Source organism: Neoarius graeffei, chromosome 28 (genome assembly GCF_027579695.1).
Source record: "Neoarius graeffei isolate fNeoGra1 chromosome 28, fNeoGra1.pri, whole genome shotgun sequence".
NCBI classification, from domain to species: domain Eukaryota; kingdom Metazoa; phylum Chordata; class Actinopteri; order Siluriformes; family Ariidae; genus Neoarius; species Neoarius graeffei.
In genome coordinates this window covers 39,525,323-39,547,721 of record NC_083596.1, presented here as the reverse complement: position 1 = coordinate 39,547,721, position 22,399 = coordinate 39,525,323, and the positions used below count along the sequence as shown (strand labels likewise).

Genomic DNA, 22,399 nt, shown 5'->3' with positions numbered 1-22,399 from the left:
ACCAACATGCATTTTATTTTTTTCTTTGCAAGTCAGTCTGCGTCTTATAAGAGCGCGAGCCCTCCGTGTGAGCTGCAGGGTTCCGGTCGCGTGCGTACGGTACTTTTGTGGGTTTTTCTTTCTTCTTCTCATTGGCACGCGCGACCATCAGGACCTGTTTTTATTTGTATGCATTTATTTATTCATTCATTCATTGCATGGGAGGGCTGCACCGCCAGAAACCGGAGGATGTCCCTTCCGGAGCGTTCCTGCTGCTGTTGGAGGCACCTGGAATTCCTGCGCATTGGACGAGTCGGGAAGTCGTGAAAAGTCGGCTGGTCGGTTTGTTCCTCGTGGCGCAGAATCGAGCTTCCTACGAGGTACCTATGCATGAAAAACAACAAAACCCCTGTCTTTAGGATAACCAGATCTGCATCTTACATAGCTACATAATATCCAGCCATGTCAGGGTGGGGCATATAAAATAAAAATATTTCTTTTCGAGTTATGCATCTGGATATATTTCGATTTCCAAATCCTATAAGGCATTTTCTATCCATCTGTTTACATTTGTTTGGTTTCGAAGTTACAATCATGACTGCTTGTACCATTTCCACAAGCCGGTCCAGGTTGTATCCAGTGTTCGTACATAATTAGTGTATGAAAGTGCTTGCAGCCTATAATTCAGTCTTTGGGAAATGTTTTCTGCAGTGAAGGTCCGGATACACCTGAGCCAGTTAAGGGTAACTCACACCCACTCAGCTTTAACCGCTGAGCCATATCTGTAGGTTCCGGATGCAGTGCTTCCAAGCTCATGTGTTTTTGCGATCTGTATGGATATAAAGTTGCGAAGTACTTTATTAGGAGGTGTGAGGTTTGATCCTTTAGAGCCCTGGGTAGGCAAGAACCAACATTTGCCCAAGGGAACGTTAACCTGTCAGCAGGCCCAAGGTTTGTAATCGTAATCAGACGCGTCACCACCACTAAATATCATTTCAGTGGTTGTTTTACTGCTGTAAATGTATGATGTATCATATTTATAAAAGTCTGTCTGATCTTCAAATAAGCATACTTGCTGTTCTGTACCTTCACATGGATCTCACAAAGCACAGCACACTCACTTGCCCTTCATCTTTAGGGTCCCCGGTTTAGTCGTCCTATGAATGGGGCTGTGCTGTGCCCAGCTCAGCGACCCGTGCCCTGGTCAGGACTATGCAGGGCCCTGGTACCCTCCTGAATGCACTGGCCAATGGTTTGCGAGAGCAGGGAGGGCGGTGGGGCCCACCGAGGCCGAGGAGGACGTGGTGCTATGCCCCCTCCGTTCCGGATAGCGGTGCTGGGCGCACAGGGTGTGGGCAAGACGGCCATTGTGCAGCGCTTCCTCCACGATGACTACAGTGACACGGCCTCGTCAAGCTGCACACGCCGGGTGCATCTGTCCGCCGCTGTGCTCAATGGCCACGTGCATGACCTGCAGATCACCGATTACCCGGCCATCAGCAGCTTCCCTGGTAGCTCTCTCCAGGTATGGCCATAGCTGTTTGGGGCTTTGAGTGTGGGGAGTATTTTGAAATGTATTTATTTATAATGCTCTACTAAAGGAATACTCCAACAACCTCACCCCTATCGACCATCTCCGACATGTTTTCCTGAACTGATTCAGAACATAAACTTAGTTGTTTGCTCAAAATTCACTTATAATGTTGAGTTCCATCAATAAATGTTCAAATTCAAAACTATAACCTTGAACATTTTTTTTTCCAATATCTGCTCACATTCAAGTGGAAATTACATAGGTTTGTATTTACTTTGAGTTCCATTGAATAGGTTTGTAACCCCAAATTCTTCCTTCTGGAAATGTAGCCCAGTCTCTGAATACAGCTTTAGAGCATGATCATGAAAAAAATCTGTGAAAGTATACAAATACTTATTTCACATTTATGTTTATTGACTGCCCAACACAACAAAATTGCTGTAAGACTGAGGTTGTGTCATCTCTGTGATCATCATGATTCAATTTTATAACGGGGGTCCAATGGCGTCATTTTTAACAAGCAAAGCAGGATATGATGAGATATATGATATGATATAATCCTGCTTCGGCTGAACTAGGGCTATTTCAGTCCTCGCTTTAATCATCTGCTTCTGAAGACGCCATTTCAAATGTATGAACTGTGTTCATTTCAATCATTTAGAAAAATATTATAGGTTTGGTTTCTATACTGATTAAAAAAAAAAAAAACTTGTGCAAAATGAGTTTCAGATTAGCACAAAAGTGTCAAGGAATTCATCGAGACGTGTTTTAAGCCCATCAGCGCCATCATACTGCACGAGGTCTTTTTGTTTGTTTTACTGCAGTGAGCAAACCCTTACAGATAGCAAACCCTTACAGATAGTACTCTCAAGGATCACAGTAAAAGTCCTGTATTACATCAGCAGGCTTTTGAGGTAGCTTCTGAGGTAAACTCGCCCCTCCCCCATCCTCCTACCTTGATATTTCAACCGAATTTGTTTTGACTGACTGACGTTACTGAACAAAATACCATTCTCCTGATTTCTAAAACGTGATTGATATTCATTAATACGGTGTTCCTCAGGGCTAATGAGCGTGTACTCTTTTCCAGGGTGGAGATAAGTTCATCAGACACTTGTTCACAAACCTCATCTTAAAAACAACTGTTTATGGTGAAAGACATGATGTTTTTTTTTGTTTGTTTTTTTTCCTGAGAGGCAGTTCATTCTCACCCCAGCATGACAGGAGAGATGTGGCTCAGCTGGTCTTGGCACATCCATCTCCTGTTACCGCCCTCGCTTTCTTTCCTCAATGAATATTAGCTGAATATGTAGAAAGGAACGGAAGGAAAAAGTGTGAAATGTGAATATTAATGGTAGCGCATGAGTATATTTGTACGGTTTTTTTTTTCCGACACTTTTCTCTATAGACCAAGTATTACCACAGACAAATACATTTATTTTTTAGAGAGAGAGAGACTAATTTTACTGTAAATAAATGTTGTTTCACTTCCTCGAGAGAACTGGCGTAATGGTTCTAACATTTGCCCCTTTGAAAGTAGTAGTATTAAAGGTGACGTATTACACCCCTTTTCCACAAGTTAACCCAGTTCCGTAAGGTCTTAATGAAATGTCTGTGACATACTTTGGTCAAAATACCACAAAGACAAAGCCCCACAGCTCCCTTCTCACCTTGTCTAAATGCCCTGTTCAAAACAAGTGAATTTGAGTGCCTGCTCCTTTAAATGATAATGAACCACTGCTCAGCCAACCAGGTAGCATTTTCCTGATGAATATTCATGTTCAATGGCAATTCTCAAGCCATGAGTGGAGCTACTCAGATGAGGGGGTGGGATTATTCTAATGAGCTCCTTTCTCATGACATAGAAAGTGGGGTCAAATTTGAACAGTTCATGTTTTCTGAAATAGGCAGCACAAAAGAAACTGACTGACTGTCTTATTTCAGAGTTTGTGCGTTAGTAGGCACTAGATACCCAAATGTATAAGCACAAGCACTGAAAAAATTAGATTTTCATATTATATCCCCTTTAATGGTTTCCGAGAGTTCATTGTTTTATTCACTCACAGCTCCACTTGACAGTATATTCAACATACTGTATAACTGAGAGAGAATTTGTGTTTGTGGTAATCACTCATACATTACATCACATTTGTACAAGGTCTATGTCATTAAATAAGGGAATGTCACATCACCCTTGAAAGTTTGTGAACCCTTTAGAAATTTCTATATTTCTGCATAAATATGACCTAAAACATCAGATTTTCACACAAGTCCTAAAAGTAGATAAAGAGAACCCAGTTAAACAAATGAGACAAAAATATTATACTTGGTCATTTATTTATTGAGGAAAATGATCCAGTATTACATATCTGTGAGTGGCAAAAGTATGTGAACCTTTGCTTTCAGTATCTGGTGTGACCCCTGTCTGCCATGCACACCATTGTTGTTCAGTGTTCTCCTGATGGTGGACTCATGAACATTAACATTAGCCAATGTGAAAGAGGCCTTCAGTTGCTTAGAAGTTACCCTGGGGTCCTTTGTGACCTTGCCGACTATTATACGCCTTGCTCTTGGAGTGATCTTTGTTGGTCGACCACTCCTGGGGAGGGTCCTCCTTTGTTCATGCCATGATACACTTCCACAAACGTGTTGTGAAGATCAGACTTTGATAGATCCCTGTTCTTTAAATAAAACAGGGTGCCCACTCACACCTGATTTGTCATCCCATTGATTGAAAACACCTGACTCTAATTTCGCCTTCAAATTAACTGCTAATCCTAGAGGTTCATATACTTTTGCCACTCACAGATATGTAATAATGGATCATTTTCCTTAATAAATAAATAACGAAGTACAATATTTTTGTCTCATTTGTTTAACTGGGTTCTCTTTATCTACTTTTAGGACTTGTGTGAAAATCTGATGATGTTTCAGGTCATATTTATGCAGCAATATAGAAAATTCTAAAGGGTTCACAAACTTTCAAGCACCACTGTATGCTGTACCCGGAATTTGCTTATTTCATGGACAAATAAATGTAACTATAAATGGATAAACATATACAGTGGGGCAAAAAAGTATTTAGTCAGTCACCAATTGTGCAAGTTCTCCCACTTAAAAAGATGAGAGAGGCCTGTAATTTTCATCATAGGTACACTTCAACTATGAGAGACAGAATGAGAAAAAAAAATCCAGAAAATCACATTGTCTGTCTGATTTTTAAAGAATTTATTTGCAAATTATGGTGGAAAATAAGTATTTGGTCAATAACAAAAGTTCATCTCAATACTTTGTTATATACCCTTTGTTGGCAATGACAGAGGTTTTCTGTAAGTCTTCACAAGGTTTTCACACACTGTTGCTGGTATTTTGGCCCATTCCTCCATGCAGATCTCCTCGAGAGCAGTGATGTTTTGGGGCTGTCGCTGGGCAACACGGACTTTCAACTCCCTCCAAAGATTTTCTATGGGGTTGAGATCTGGAGACTGGCTAGGCCACTCCAGGACCTTGAAATGCTTCTTACGAAGCCACTCCTTCGTTGCCCGGGTGGTGTGTTTGGGATCATTGTCATGCTGAAAGACCCAGCCACGTTTCATCTTCAATGCCCTTGCTGATGGAAGGAGGTTTTCACTCAAAATCTCACGATACATGGCCCCATTCATTCTTTCCTTTACACGGATCAGTCGTCCTGGTCCCTTTGCAGAAAAACAGCCCCAAAGCATGATGTTTCCACCCCCATGCTTCACAGTAGGTATGGTGTTCTTTGGATGCAACTCAGCATTCTTTCTCCTCCAAACATGACAAGTTGAGTTTTTACCAAAAAGTTCTATTTTGGTTTCATCTGACCATATGACATTCTCCTAGTCCTCTTCTGGATCATCCAAATGCTCTTTAGCAAACTTCAGACGGGCCTGGATATGTACTGGCTTAAGCAGGGGGACACGTCTGGCACTGCAGGATTTGAGTTCCTGGCGGCGTAGTGTTGCTGATGGTAGCCTTTGTTACTTTGGTCCCAGCTCTCTGCAGGTCATTCACTAGGTCCCCCCGTGTGGTTCTGGGATTTTTGCTCACCGTTCTTGTGATCATTTTGACCCCACGGGGTGAGATCTTGCATGGAGCCCCAGATCGAGGGAGATTATCAGTGGTCTTGTATGTCTTCCATTTTCTAATAATTGCTCCCACAGTTGATTTCTTCACACCAAGCTGCTTACCTATTGCAGATTCAGTCTTCCCAGCCTGGTGCAGGTCTACAATTTTGTTTCTGGTGTCCTTTGACAGCTCTTTGGTCTTGGCCATAGTGGAGTTTGGAGTGTGACTGTTTGAGATTGTGGACAGGTGTCTTTTATACTGATAACGAGTTCAAACAGGTGCCATTAATACAGGTAACGAGTGGAGGACAGAGGAGACTCTTAAAGAAGTTGTTACAGGTCTGTGAGAGCCAGAAATCTTGCTTGTTTGTAGGTGACCAAATACTTATTTTACCGAGGAATTTACCAATTAATTCATTAAAAATCAGACAATGTGATTTCCTGGATTCTTTCCCCCCATTCTCTCTCTCATAGTTGAAGTGTACCTATGATGAAAATTACAGGCGCCTCTCATCTTTTTAAGTGGGAGAACTTGCACAATTGGTGGCTGACTAAATACTTTTTTGCCCCACTGTACAGTAACATAGTTATATGAAAATAGTCAATAGAAGCATGTCCTGGTTTCACTGATTGTCTTTGGGTTGGAATATTGTGAAAAATAATAATGTACTATTCTCATATTTTCACAGAATTTAAAGTAACACTCACTTTTAACCCCATATGTCCTTTTGTCACTCAGGAATGGTCCGACGTTTGTTGTCGAGGCATTCGCAGTGCCCATGTCTACATCTTGGTTTACGACATCTGCTGCTTCGACAGCTTCGAGTACGTCAAGACGATGCGTCAGCAGATCCTGGAGACCCGGTACATACTATGTAGAACCTACCATTATACTATTTTGAGAACTTAAACATAGCCAAAAGTGAATGTCCCAGTTGCAGCTAATTTTTCACCACAAATAGCTACAAACATGAAGATTTTTTAAAAATATATATATTAAGATGTATATTGCGCTAGGTAATAGTTTGATCACCTTCAAATGTCTTAAATTCATCAGTGGCATGTTATTTCTATTTGGCGTGGTAGTATGAAATGAAATAGATAGATAATGTAGATAGCCTCCTACAGTTACGCTCTAATTAGTGTAATTATGTAATTTTAGGTGTAGCGACTAGTCTTTGCTGTTGCACGTATAAACAAACACACCCTTTCTCGCAGTCCTATATATTCTCATGACACTCTGAGGATCTCATGCTCGCTGCCTTTTTCTCTCGTTATCTTGTGCGAGTCCTCTAATGAATGGTTTTCCAGATGTAATCACACAATGGTCATTTCATGTCAGTTCGCCATTCTCAACTGCTCCTCCGTCACATCTACAGTCACCTTAAATACGTTTTTATTTATTTATTTTTGAGACTTAAAGGCTACAACCGCTTTGCCTGGATGCTAAAGCAAGAGGAGGAGCTTTAACTTAACAATATAACAATATTAACCTTCATGTAGAGATGCTTATTGTTTAGACGTTGGTGACTAGCATTGTTTGTTTCATTTCTGTTTACACAACCTGCCTCATCACGAAGATCAGAATTGTTCCTCTCTGTCTTTGTATACCGTATTCGTGGCTGCCAAAATGTGAAGAAAAATATTACAAGGGTGCTGTCACTTAAATTACTGACTGCACCTTTAACCTCCTAGGGCCTAGCGGTCACATACGTGGACAGCACTTTTTAGAAATTCAGAACAAGAATCCACATATGTGGACATACTTTTTCCCAAAAAGTACATCTTATCAAAGATGATGCTTAGTTTTTATTCTAATCAGGTTCTAATAAGCCCAAATAGCAAAAAGAAATAAAAAATGCACGTAAAAAAAAACAGCTTGGGTCTTAGGAGGTTAAAGCAAGGGGTTAATGGTAACCGAATAGGGGATGTGATTTCGGATCCAGGCCATGCAGTTTGAAATGGCCTTCATTTAACTTTCCAAAATCTTTCAGTGCTAATTGCGAGCTGGAGGCAACACTTCCATGACAAAATTTGCTACCCAGAGACAACAAGCCTTGTTAGTTTTGATCAATAAATCACAGAGAAACAGAGGCAGCTACAAAGACGACTTAGTGTTAAGGAAGCATAGCAGTTTGTGTGCAAATGCAGCTAGCCGCTGATAAGTCATGATGACTTAAAGTGCATATCCTGGACCAAATTCATTTTTTTTAATATGAAAGAATGTCCCTTTACACGCTCATCCAGAAGGGTAATTTTGCACAAGGCCATCTGTCTACAGCAGAAAAAAATAAAATAAAATGCGTCTGGAAAAATCCCAAGGGAGTCTGGAGCCAGATTCGTGACGTCACCTGCGGAAGCGCCAGCAGGCTGCGAGAGCTTTGCACGGTTTCAGTTCACAGGCCGTGTAGACCAAGTTTAGCAGCTAGCGATTTTGCATCGAAATATGGAATTTTCACCTGAGCGCAACATGGGAAATGATGAGTACTAATCCCATCAAGATTGGTGTTGCTACACCCTCCTACGATACATCTGTTTAACCATTTTAATAATTACGCGATAACGTTGAAGAAATTTGCAGAAAACCACCAGGTCGTTTTCTCATAAACAAACCAGTGCTGACGTAGGATTCAGACGGAGGCGTCCCGCACGTGACGTCACGAAAATCAATGTTTCCTGGGAAATCCAAATGCCAAGTTTTTTCAGAGGCGGACCAATTCACCTCAAATGGCTTGATTTCAACTGAATTTTTCTGGTATTGCACAACGTAAAAAAAAATTGCACAAAATGCAAAATGTGACACATATTTGACCAAAGTTTAATATAAAATAGGAGAATTGCATTGATCTTGCTCCTGAATTTTCCCCGTGATCTGCACTTTAAGGTTTCTGAATGTAAATACAGGAATCGGACAGTTGTGTGTCCGTATGTGGGTGTGGTTTGGGATATACACACAAAGCCTATTAAATACTTGCATTACTGTACCAAACAAAGAGGGGATTTAACATAAACCATAGTTAAACTTCCAGAATGAAATAATTGTCGAGTTGTTTAAGCCCTGTAACTTTTCAATATTAAACTTCAACACTGAGTCTAAGAAAACGTGTTTAATCATTCAAAAATATGTTCGGTAACAGTATCAGTTTTATAAGTTTTTATTCTGGGATCTTGCTCTTTAATGAGTGAGTTTTGAGCTTAAAGTTAGAAGTAAAAACAAAAGGACCCTTGGCTTTCATTGGATTTTCAACCTGAAAGGTTGAAACATGATGGTGGTAGCATCATGTTTTAGAGTGATCCTTGGCCTTCGTTGCTTCTCTGACTTCATCATCTTGTCACTGACCCACCCCTCCCATACACAAACACACAATATATATATAATACAATCTAGTAATAATGTAATCACATATAATCTCAGATATGACTGTATCAGCTCCAAATTGTTCCACTCTATAATGTGGAGGATGGTGAGTACCAATTCAAGGCACTGTATTTACATCCACTTACTGAACGAAAAATCACAGATAGTTTGTTGTGAAGTGTCTTGTATCTTTATTTACATACATAAAAGTGGTCCACAAATGGCACCCTGGTCGTGGAACCTGAAGTATGAGACTGTGCGTGGGTGTTTTTATGAATGGACTGACAAGTGTTTGTCAACACCGTTAACATTTGGTCTACATGGTCGCGTGCATCTGTCATTGGTATGGTGATTAACTGGGAGCGCCGGCATCAGCTGTCACATTTTGATTGCGTCAAAGGATTGCTGGCAATTCCTCCAATCTCTCAAGCCAACTGCTCGCTCTCCCTCTCTCATGTATATACATGCATCCATACTGGAGTAATATATGATTATCGATGAAAGAATTAGCAAAGTCAGCCAACAGCTGGTTGGCTGATAGGACGCCTGAGAGAACAGTTCCTGTTTCAGGGATTATGGTGTTTAATTAATTGTTCAAGTTAAAAACAATTTTATCCAAGTTGTTCTTTTACCACAAATCCCACTTCTTAAGTCTAAGCCTGTTTGGTTGCTGTGTGGATTTGTAGGAAGACAATGTGCCAACACCTGCTCCTCTCTCACCACGATAAAATCAATATGGACTCAAAACAGGGCCAAAAGCATGTTTTTTTTTTTTTTCCCTTATAAATATTTTGAGCTGGTAAAATAATAAGTATTAAAACATAGTGGTGATGGTGTTTTTGCATAGGCTATGTGGAAAGGTTTTCACATCATAAAGCATATACACTCACCGGCCACTTTAATAGGAACTTGTTCTTGATTCTAAGATTCCTGTTCTTGGCTGCAGGAGCGGAACCCAATGTGGTGTTCTGCTGTTGCATGCTGAGATGCTTTTCTGATCAGCACGGTTGTAAAGAGTTGCTCTATCCTTCCTGGCAAAAAAAAAATCAAACCAATCTGTCCATTTTCCTCTGACCTCTCTTATCAACAGGGTGTTTGTTTCCACCCACAGAACTGTCACTCGCGCACTTTGTTTTTCGCACCATTCTGTGTAAACTCGAGACTGCTGTGGTGCGAAAACCCCAGGAGATCAGCAGTTTCTGAAATCCTCAAACCAGTCCATCTGGCTCAAACCAACACCCATGCCACAGTGAAAGAAAGAAAGAAAGTCACACTTTGAGATCACAATTTTTCCCATTCTGATGTTTGAACATTAATTATCTGAAGCTCTTGATTTGTATCTGCGTGATTTTATGCATTGTGCTGCTGTCAAGGGATCGGATGATTTAGAGAACTGCATAAAACAGCAGGTGTATGTAGGGGTGTTCCCAATAAAGTGGCCAGTGCTACATCATATTGTGCCACATTTTTCTGGATTTATGACCCTGTTTGGACTATACAGTGGACATAAAAAGTGTACACACCCCGTTAAAATAATAGGTTTTTCTGATGTAAAAAAAAAAAAAATAAATATATATATATATATATATATATATATATATATATATATATATATATACACACACACACACGAGACCACGATAAATAATTTCAAAACTTTTCCCACCTTTAATGTGACCTATAGCCTGTAGAATTTAATAGAAAAACAAACAAATCTGTTAGGGGGGGAAAACTTTTTTTTTTTTTTTTTAAACATACAATAAGCTGGTTACGTAAGTGTGCACACCCTTAAACTAATACTTTGTTGAAGCACTTTTTGGTTTAACTACAGCATTCAGTCTTTTTGGGTTCACACCTGCCATCAGTTAAAACGACCCTGATTAACCCCAAATAAAGTTCAGACATTGACTCAGTATCATCCTCCAGCAAAAGCCAGTGTTCACAGAGAGCTTACAAAGCATCAAAGGGATCTCATTGTTGAAAGGTATCAGTCAGGAGAAGAGTACAAAAACATTTCCACGCCATTAGATGGTGCTTGAAAGTTTGTGAACCCTTTAGAATTTTCTATATTTCTGCATAACTATGACCTAAAACATCAGATTTTCACACAAGTCCTAAAATTAAACAAAGAGAACCCAGTTAAACAAATGAGACAAAGATATTATACTTGGTCATTTATTTATTGAGGAAAATGATCCAATATTACATATTTGTGAGTGGCAAAAGTATGTGAACCTCTAGGATTAGCAGTTAATTTGAAGGTGAAATTAGAGTCAGGTGTTTTCAATCAATGGGATGACAATCAGGTGTGAGTGGGCACCCTGTTTTATTTAAAGACCAGGGATCTATCAAAGTCTGATCTTCACAACACATGTTTGTGGAAGTGCATCATGGCACGAACAAAGGAGATTTCTGAGGACCTCAGAAAAAGCGTTGTTGATGCTCATCAGGCTGGAAAAGGTTACAAAACCATCTCTAAAGAGTTTGGACTCCACCAATCCACAGTCAGACAGATTGTGTACAAATGGAGGAAATTCAAGACCATTGTTATCCTCCCCAGGAGTGGTCGACCAACAAAGATCACTCCAAGAGCAAGGCGTGTAATGGTTAACTTCTAAGCAACTGAAGGCCTCTCTCACATTGGCTAACATTAATGTTCATGAGTCCACCATCAGGAGAACACTGAACAGCAATGGTTTGCATGGCAGTGTTGCAAGGAGAAAGCCACTGCTCTCAAAAAGAACATTGCTGCTTGTCTGCAGTTTGCTAAAGATCACGTGGACAAATCAGAAGGCTATTGGAAAAATGTCTTGTGGACAGATGAGACCAAAATAGAACTTTTTGGTTTAAATGAGAATATTATGTTTGGAGAAAGGAAAACACTGCATTCCAGCATAAGAACCTTATCCCATCTGTGAAACATGGTGGTGGTAGTATCATGGTTTGGGCCTGTTTTGCTGCATCTGGGCCAGGACAGCTTGCCATTATTGATGGAACAATGAATTTTGAATTATACCAGCGAATTCTAAAGGAAAATGTCAGGACATCTGTCCATGAACTGAATCTCAAGAGAAGGTGGGTCATGCAGCAAGACAATGACCCTAAGCACACAAGTCGTTCTGCCAAAGAATGGTTAAAGAAGAATAAAGTTAATATTTTGGAATGGCCAAGTCAAAGTCCTGACCTTAATCCAATCGAAATGTTGTGGAAGGACCTGAAGCGAGCAGTTCATGTGAGGAAACCCACCAACATCCCAGAGTTGAAGCTGTTCTGTACGGAGGAACGGGCTAAAATTCCTCCAAGCCGGTGTGCAGGACTGATCAACAGTTACTGCAAACGTTTAGTTGCAGTTATTGCTGCACAAGGGGGTCACACCAGATACTGAAAGCAAAGGTTCACATACTTTTGCCACTCACAGATATGTAATACTGGATCATTTTCCTCAATAAATAAATGACCAAGTATAATATTTTTGTCTCATTTGCTTAACTGGGTTCTCTTTTTTTAACTTTTTATTGAAAAAGAGACCATGAAAAAGGACATGAATTGAGAGACCTTACTTTTTTTGTTTTTAAACACAAACCTACCACCCCTCCTCCCTCCCATCCCACCCTACCCCACCTGACTGGACCTTTTAAATTAAAAAAAAAAAAATTCTCATTCCAAATCAATGTACAGAAATACCATTTCATTGAGGGACATTACAACAATAGAACAGTAAGATTAACCATGATACATCATTATGATTAATGTTGTAGCTTGGTGCATTATACATTAGATAAAAATTATGTAACCAATTGTTATATGGGGAGTGCTTGAAGACCATTAAAGTATGACAATAGAGGTTCCCACACTGAGATGAACTTATTTGAACCTCTTGTATTAAATTTGATCTTTTCCAGATGTAAAAAGAGCATCACATCCTGTAACCACCGTGCTGCAGTGGGTGGGGCACTTGATTTCCAATGGAGTAAAATTTGCCTTCGTGCTAGTAAAGTTACAAAAGCTATAACATTGAGCTGTTTTTTCGTCAGATTCAAGTCATCCGGTACACCAAATATTGCAATTAAAGCACAAGGCCTTAAACTCACTCCAAGAACATTAGACAAAACATCGAAAACAGTTGACCAATATCCTACCAGTTTATGGCATGACCAGAACATATGTGTCAAATTTGCCACTTCTATATGACATCTAATACATCTGTTATCCACATTAGGGTAGAATGTAGAAACTTTGGCTCTACTCCTAACTGGGTTCTCTTTATCTACTTTTAGGACTTGTGTGAAAAACTGATTATGTTTTAGGTCATATTTATGCAGAAATGTAGAAAATTCTAAAGGGTTCACAAACTTTCAAGCACCACTGTACCATGGAGCACAGTGAAGACTGTCATCAAGAAGTGGAGAAAATATGGGACAACGGTGACATTACCGAGAACTGGACGTCCCTCCAAAATTGATGAAAAGATGAGACGAAAACTGGTCAGGGAGGCTGCCGAGAGGCCTACAGCAACACTGAAGGAGCTGCAGGAATTTCTGGCAAGTATTGGTTGTGTACTACATGTGACAACAATCTCCCGTATTCTCCATATGTCTGGACTATAAGGTAGGGTCAAAGAAAAACATCCAGGCCCGGCTAAATTTTGCAAAAAAAAAAAAATACATCCACTCACCCAAAAGCATGTGGGAAAATATGTTATGGTCTGATGAAACCAAGGTTGAACTTTTTGGCCACAATTCCAAAAGGTATGTTTGGCGCAAAACCAACACTGCGCATCACCAAAAGAACCCCATACCCGCGGTGAAGCATGGTGGTGGCAGCATCATGTTTTGGGGTTGTTTTTCTTCAGCTGGAACCAGGGGCTTTAGTCAAGGTGGAGGGAATTATGAACAGTTCTAAATACCAGTCAATTTTGGCCCAAAACCTTCAGGTGTCTGCGAATAAAAGATGAATTTCATCTTTTAGCATGACGATGACCCCAAAAAAGTTTTGGAATGGCCCAGCCAGAGCCCAGACCTAAATCCAATTGAAAATCTGTGGGGTGACCTGAAGAGGGCTGTGCACAAGAGATGCCCTCGCAATCAGACAGATTTGGAGTGCTTTTGCAAGGAAGAGTGGGCAAATATTGCCAAGTTTAGATGCGGCAGGCTGATAGACTCCGACCCAAAAAATACCAAATGCTGTAATTAAATCAAAAGGTGCTTCAAGAAAGTATTAGTTTAAGGGTGTGCACACTTGTGCAACCAGCTTATTATACTTCTTTTTTTTTTTTATGTTTTTCCCCCGAACGGATTTGTTTTTCAATTGAATTGTACAGGTTATAGGTCACATGAAAGGTGGGAAAAGTTTTGAAATTATTTATTGTGGTCTCATTTTTTTACATCAGAAAAACCGATCATTTTAACGGGGTGTGTACACTTTTCATATCCACTGTACATGCTTTACAACTCTTAATCAAATGTAGAATTATATCTAAGGTAGGGCTAATGAATGTTCTGACTTTGTGCATTACTGAACAGATTAATGCATCAATAAACCAACCAATAACATGAGCATGATGGTCAGCAAATTACTGACCGAGGGAGTGAACAGAGATTAGACTTACTTATTCACCCGTTCCTTTAATAAGCACGTACGTTACTACATAAAAGAAGGGCTCATTAATTTTTAGCTGTAATTTTTAGAGCCCTCTGCATCATGAAAGGTCAATTACACTGAAAACATCAGTAACTGATTTCATAACCTTTTTTTTTTTTTTTTTTTTTATATATGCCTCAGCGGTTGCATTTTAGGAAGGTCAGAGCTGAGCAGCTCTGTTCCAGTTGGTAGTGAAGCTAATTTCTAGACTGGAAAAAATGTAGAAGCTTCAAATGAAGAAAAAAAACTATGATCTATTGAATAGCTACAGCATGGATCCACTGTGTTTTAAGGTATTTTAAAAACACAGTGGATCGTCTTTTTAAAACACTGTGCTCATTCCAAGTATGTCTTTTGAATACGTGGGTTTTTTTTTTTTTTTGCTTTTCGTTTACTGAAAGTGATTTGACCTACAATGTTGTTATAATTCACTTAAATTTTGTACACACCTTCAAATTCAGGGTTTACACCTCAACAAGTGTAGTGCCTTGAATAAGTATAATTATTCTATCCACATTCACTGGATATGAGCAATCGCATGCTCGGATTGGCTACTCTACTACTAGGATATCAGCTCATATACGTTGAGTAGAGAAAAACAAAATGGCGGAGCATGTTGCTGAACCAACCGAGGGCGAAATAAAAACTCTACTTGAAAACAAACCCCCCCCCCCCCCCCAAAAAAGCAACAAAATATGGAATGAAAGTATTTGATGATAAGAACATATATCTTTTTTTTATTTTTCAAGCATTATTATTATTATTATTATTATTATTATTATAGCCTTTTTCACATTCAAAGGTGAAATGATTTTGTCGGACATTTTGTATAAAGTTTTTATTCATCGAATTTGCAAAAAATAAAAATGCTCTTTCTCAAAATCCAGTGAATGTGGATAGAATAGAACTCAATCTCGTCGTACATGGCTACGCGCCTCGTCGGCTATCAGCTCATGTACGACTTGATTTCGTGGAATAACTTGAATATTCACTCCATTGAATATTTTGCAGTGTTCCAACAAAGTGCTATGTTTGGCAGAAATCAAACACTGCTTATCACTAGTGAAACATGGTGGCGGTAGCATCGTATTTAGCTTTACTCTTGATCTCTGTTTGGTTGCTTCTCTGACTAATGTCCTCCATAGCTGTTCATTGACGACTCCTACCCCCCACCCCCAAATTTTGTGGGCTGTTTTGTGTAGATGCATAACCCAAATCCCTTTCAGTTCCAGGTTGTAACCGGACAAAATGGGGAAAAGTTCAAACAGGGTTAATGTTCATGCAAGGCCTGTATTTATAGCTGTTTACTGACTGATAAATCACAAATAAAGTGAACATATAAAAAGAAACATATAAAGTACGTTTAATGCGTCCATTATACCAATATTCTGCCTCCTGGCATCAAAAATGTACATTTTGTCGTATTAGTCACAGAGTAACAGCAACAGTAAAGACAAGTAAACCAATTCAAAAGTGCTGTAAATAAACACAGCAAACATCCAGATCACTTGTTCTCTTGTCATTGTGGCGGAGATGGTAAGACGTAGCAGATGTGTAGAGATCAGAGGCTGCAGACTGTCACAGCTTGTGATGGATGAGCAAAGCTCGGCCACCTTGCTCACTAAGACCCCGACACCCTGCGCTGATTGACAGCAGGGAAGCTCGAGTCTAATGAGATCAGGCTTTCTTAACACACACACACCCTTAGACACATTCTCTCACAGAGTGCACACTCGCAGATTAAGATAAATTAGCTTGGATGACCGGGTCATGTTATTAATTAACATCTTTGCTCAAGCGAAATTAAACTAAGCATTGAAATTCCACTCAGAGGTTCTAATTAAAACAAAACACTAATTTGAGCTATTTTTCTTTTGGTCCTCTTTTATCTCTCTGGTGTTTCTGTGAGAGGGAAAATCCTTTTCCTCACAAACTGTCAGAGTGATTTACTGTGAAAGACGTAAGTGGAGTGTTCTCTCACTATGTGGCAGACGCCAGTGACTGCTCACAGGTCAGCCATTTCTTCCCCAATTACTAGCATTTCTCTCTTTCACAGTTCAACACTGCAGCACTCCGTTAACCCAGTCTGCAGGGAGGTAGTGCACAGGAAGTAATCCTTAGAAAACCTGGACTGCCTTATTCGATCCTGCACAAAATTTCCAACCGGGGTGTAATGTTTTCTGACAGAACTCTATTGGGTTTGTCTGCAAATTTCTAAATCAGAAATCAGCCAACTCACCTAAAAACAAACAAAAAACATCCACTGGGATGAAAAAAATGAACCTTGTCATGTTACAAAGAAACAAATCCCTCCATTCTGAAGACTTTCAGAAAACTTACAGGTACGGATCGACCTCTGATGGTTACAAAAGTACGGACACTGGAGACTCCTTTGAAAAATCCATCCATCCATCCATTATCTATAACCGCTTATCCTGTGCAGGGTTGCTGGCAACATCCACTCTTCTGGGAAGGCTTTCCACTAGATTTGTACTCATTTAGCAACAAGAGCATTAGTGAGGTCAGGCACTGATGTTGGGCGAGGAGGCCTGGTGCACAGTCGGTATTCCAGTTCATCCCAAAAGGTATTTCATGGGGTTGAGGTCAGGGCTGTGTGCAAGACACTCAAGCTCTTCCACACCAAACTTGGCACACCATAAACTTTGTTTGTGCACAGGGGCATTGTCATGCTGGAACAAGTTTGAGCCTCTTAGTCCCATCCATCCATTATCCGTAACCGCTTATCGTGTGCAGGGTTGCTGGCAAGCTGGAGCCTATCCGAGCTGACTATGGGCGAAAGGCGGGGTACACCCTGGACAAGTCACCAGATCACCACAGGGCTGACACATAGAGACAAACAACCATTCATACTCGCAGTCACACCTACGGTCAATTTAGAGCCACCAGTTAACCTAACCTGCATGCTTTTGGACTGTTGGGGAAACCGGAGCACCCGGGGAGAACATGCAAACTCCACACAGAAAGGCCCCCGTCGGCCACTGGTCTCGAACCCAGAACCTTCCTGCTGTGAGACGGCATTGCTAACCACCTCCTTTGAAAAACGATGAAAAAACCCCCGCATTTCGCAGAAAAAGTTACTCTAGCAATGATTCATTCTTCTTCCAGGATTATACCTTAACAAATGCTTGAATAAGTATTCACCCCTTTGAACCTTTTCACATTTTGTAATGTTAGAACAGAAACCAAACACTGCTTATCACTAGTGAAACATGGTGGTGGTAGCGTCATATTTAGTTTTACCCTACAGTATGAATGTTAAATTGAATACACAGGCTTGTAGTACTCAAGTCCGACTCGTGCCCTGATTTTAAGGACTCATGACTTGGATTGGACTTGTGCATTAACTGCATTCGGATTCGTAAATTGGAGACGAGGACTCGTATTTTTTTGTAACATGCCATAATAATTTGGCAAGATATTTATATCCACATTAATTTTTATGCTAATTTCGTGCAAGAGAATGCACATTCACCTGTTCATACGTCACATTCATACGTCACATTTATCGACATTCGGCTCCCTGAACAGCACTGGCCTTGATCAAGGCCATTGCTGGGGTAACATTCCCCCAGAAGGTCACTGCTGGGAGACACTCTCGCCCTTCCCCAATTTTCTGAGGTCGCCGTTTTTCACCCCCAGTGTGACAAGCGGGTGCGTGACCAGCGCCGTTTGCATGGCTGCAGGAGCGGACGGCTGCTTGCTTGCGCTGGGTTACCTCTACCTCCTCCCCTCCCCTCCTAGCCCCTTCCCCCCACCCCTGATTGCCCCCCTTCCCCCCCTCAAGTCCCATGTTTCAAAGTGTACTTGTGTTATTGTGTGCTTTGCGGAGGTTTTTAAATGTTCCCACACTGTACTCCTGATAGGAGCATAGTGGGGGGGGGGGGTTCTTTTTTCCTCATCTTTCCTTCTTTTCTTTTTCTTTTATCCCTGTCTTCCTGTCCTGTTCCCCCTCTGTAAGGACAGGTTGATGGTCAATTTCACTGGTAACAGTGACAATAAAGGGTTCATTCATTCATTCATTCATTCATTCATTCATTCACATTCAGGAACAAACTAACGTTAACAGCGCTAAAATGCCTGGAGAGAAGCCCCTAGGATTGTCCGGTTTGCTTATACAGACTTCTTGTGCAGTGGGAAAAAAATGCACTGCTGTGTGTTCCATATATAGAAGAACTATCGAGGAGATGACGGGGACAACCTCGAGCTTCAATCGTCATTTAGCAGGACTCCACCCAGAGAAGGAAGTGACGCACGATGTTCATTGCCCTGTTGATAGTGGGCAGGGCTTGCTTGCTGAGAGTTGAAATAGCTAGTGTTCACCCTCTCTCTGTTGATAGTGGGCGGGTCTTGCTGAGCAATGAACAAGCTTTTTATCTGTAGCCTGTTCACTAAAATGGGGCAGTCGAGCAATAACGTTAGTCTAACACAGTAGTAGAGATGGTTTCACATAAAGGCAGCAACAGCCACCGTCAAATGGTGCTCGAAATGTTCTTTAATGACTTGAACAGTGGGGACTCGAGACTGGACTCGGACTCGTGGTTTAGTGACTCGACTACAACACTGGTGTAAACTGTTTGCACATCACTCATTGTGTTTTAGTCTCTATTATATTACTGTGTGTTTGTTTTGGGTTTCCACAGGATGATGGGTGCAACAGAGACGCCGATCCTGATCGTAGGCAACAAACGCGATCTTCAGCGAGGCCGGGTCATCCCTCGCCACAACGTCTCCGATTTGGTGCGTAAGAGCTGGAAGTGCGGCTATGTGGAGTGCTCTGCCAAGTTCAACTGGCACATTTTGCTGCTGTTCGGTGAGGCTTTGCGGAGCGTAGGCTGTGCCCGCTGTAAACACATGCACGCTACTGTACGGTTTCAGAGAGCGCTGAGGAGAGAGCGCTGCGCTCTCATGTGAGCTCTGAGCTCGTCACGATGTCTCACTTGGTTCAAGAAGAAATCTCGCTATAGCTGTGATAATGAGCTTGGGTTGCCTTCTAGCCAAGGAATCCTGTCGTGGATGTTTCACTGAGGAGAAATGTGTCTTCTGTTCACACAAACTGCTTTCTGATGCCAAGAGGAATCCCCAGATGCCGCTTGTCCACGAAACGGGCTGAGTGAAACATCTCAACAATGACTGAAGTCTCAAAAATCAGCTTTAATATCGTGTTGCTGAAATGCAAATCATGTGTTTATGCTGGGACTGCTTTAAGAAGCCCAGTTCTGCTTTTTATCTCGGGCATATGATGCACTGATGAATCTTCCAGTTCGGCTGAGCAAAAGTGTGTTTCTGTCATCATGGCTGATTGTGTGGCTGTAAGACACACGGGTGAATAACACGAGCACAAATAAACGTATGTGTACGCACAGTGGATACTTCCATGTTAGGACCAACCTGTTCAGGCGCGATTCAGAAACATCGTGTTGTACGACAAGGCATGAAATATGTCCTAATTTCACTCCCAAATGAAATGTCAGAGCAGGAAGTCGGTCAGCGAATCATATAATAGAGTTCACCAGGGCCTTCGCAAACAAGGGGATTCAAATTTTATTCTTCTATAATATGAAGCTCAATTTCAACTCGACCTCATTTTCCATCCTGAAGGACAGCACAACATTGCCAAGAAATATGTCCTATACCATGAAAATTGCTATTATGCCCCTCTGACGCCTTTGATATAGTACTCATGTCCTGAAAAAAAAAATTTTATGCAACATTCTGTATTTAGTTCAAACAGTGCCCCAGCAACTGAAACTTGAATAAAAATATGGATTTTATTTCAAGAAACCTTTTTTTAAACAGTGGTTTTAGAAGGTTTATATGCATATGAATTTTTATTTTCACAGCGTTAACTTCTTTTACACTCCTGACAGTCAATACATTTTGCTTCACGTATGAAAATGTAAAATTTTAACATTTTACATTTTCATATGTGAAGCAAAATATATTTACTGTCGGCAGTGTACAACAAGTTAACGTTATTTATGGTCCACACTCGAAGAAAAAAAAAAAAGGGGGGTACTAAACTGGATTTTTCCCTGTTGCTGGGGCGGTACTCATCTTTTGTAGCCTTAATACAGTACCCTCCACAATTATTGGCACCCCTTGAAAAGATGACTAAAAAAGGGTCAGAAAAAAATCCACCTTTTGGTGAAGTCGCTTCGTCTCACACTGTAAAAAATGAGAAAAATCCAAGCTTTAATTGAAACAAATTTATTTCGAGAAAAATTCCTCATCAAGAAATAATAATTTTCAACAAAAATACATGTGCCACTATTATTGGCACCCCGGAAATGATCGTGAACACAATGTAACTGAAGAATGTTTCCCATTTAAATTGTACAGTATTTGAGTTGATTGGAGTGTGTAGGAACTTTCAAGCTGTAATCCATGACTTCCTGATAAACTGGGGAACAAATATGAGGTGACACAGAGGCCAAATTCCCTTAGTCATCCATCTACATGGGAAAGATAAGAGAACACACAAACCAAATGAGGGAGAAGTGTGTTAACCTTCATAAGTCAGGGAATGGTGATTTTTTTTTTTTTTTAAATGACTTGCCTGAAAATATCCATTTCTACTGTTAGAGCAATAATAAAAAATTGGACACCAACTGGAACTGTTAGAAACCTGCCTGGAAGAGGACTGAAGTTTATTTTTCCCCATGTACAGTGAGGAGGGTAAGAGAGGCAAAAAAAATCCCCAAGGATAACTGTTGGTGAATTACGAGAAAAAGTAAAATCTTGTAGTTTCCAAGTCTCCAAAACCACCATCAGACACCAACCCCAGTGCCAACAGATTATTTGGAAGGTTTGGCAGAAAAAAAGCCTTTTTGTTCAAGTTAACCACAAATGTAAGCACCTGAAGTTTGTGAAATGCTACGACAGCTTTTGCTGGAACTGTGTTCTGTGGTCTGATGAAACAAAAATGGAGCTTTTTGGCGATAAACACTCGCGGTGGGTTTGGCATAAAAAGAAAGATGGCTATAATGAAAAGAACCCAATCCCGACTGTAAAATATAGTGGTTCTGTGATGTTTTGGAGCACTTTTTCCTCCAAAGCCCCTGGAAACCTTGTTAGGGTACATGGCATCATGGACTCCATGAAATACCAGAACATTTTCAATAAAAATCTGGCTCCTCTGCCAGGAAACTAAAACTGGGTCTCATTGGATCTTCCAGCAGGACAATGATCCGAATCATACACTACCGTTCAAAAGTTTGGGGTCACCCAGACAATTTTGTGTTTTCCATGAAAAGCCACACTTTTATTTACCACCATAAGTTGTAAAATGAATAGAAAAATATAGTCAAGACATTTTTTTGGCCATTTTGAGCATTTAATCGACCCCACAAATTAATGTGATGCTCCAGAAACTCAATCTGCTCAAAGGAAGGTCAGTTTTATAGCTTCTCTAAAGAGCTCAACTGTTTTCAGCTGTGCTAACATGATTGTACAAGGGTTTTCTAATCATCCATTAGCCTTCTGAGGCAATGAGCAAACACATTGTACCATTAGAACACTGGAGTGAGAGTTGCTGGAAATGGGCCTCTATACACCTATGGAGATATTGCACCAAAAACCAGACATTTGCAGCTAGAATAGTCATTTACCACATTAGCAATGTATAGAGTGGATTTCTGATTAGTTTAAAGTGATCTTCATTGAAAAGAACAGTGCTTTTCTTTCAAAAATAAGGACATTTCAAAGTGACCCCAAACTTTTGAATGGTAGTGTATGTCCAAATCAACACAAAAATGCTTAGCTGACCACAGAATCAAGCTT

The 22,399-nt window shown here is 40.5% G+C and overlaps 1 protein-coding gene across 1 annotated transcript; it reads left to right on the top strand.

Moving 5' to 3' along the window:
* The first annotated feature begins 316 nt into the window (after positions 1-316).
* Positions 317-19,999, top strand: LOC132875385 (ras-like protein family member 10B). The gene is made up of 4 exons (XM_060912157.1): positions 317-359; positions 1,118-1,504; positions 6,341-6,465; positions 19,261-19,999. The coding sequence occupies exons 2-4, from the start codon at positions 1,217-1,219 to the stop codon at positions 19,529-19,531; spliced, it is 684 nt and encodes a 227-aa protein (XP_060768140.1). The 5' UTR covers positions 317-359; positions 1,118-1,216; the 3' UTR covers positions 19,532-19,999.
* Positions 20,000-22,399: the final 2,400 nt, after the last annotated feature.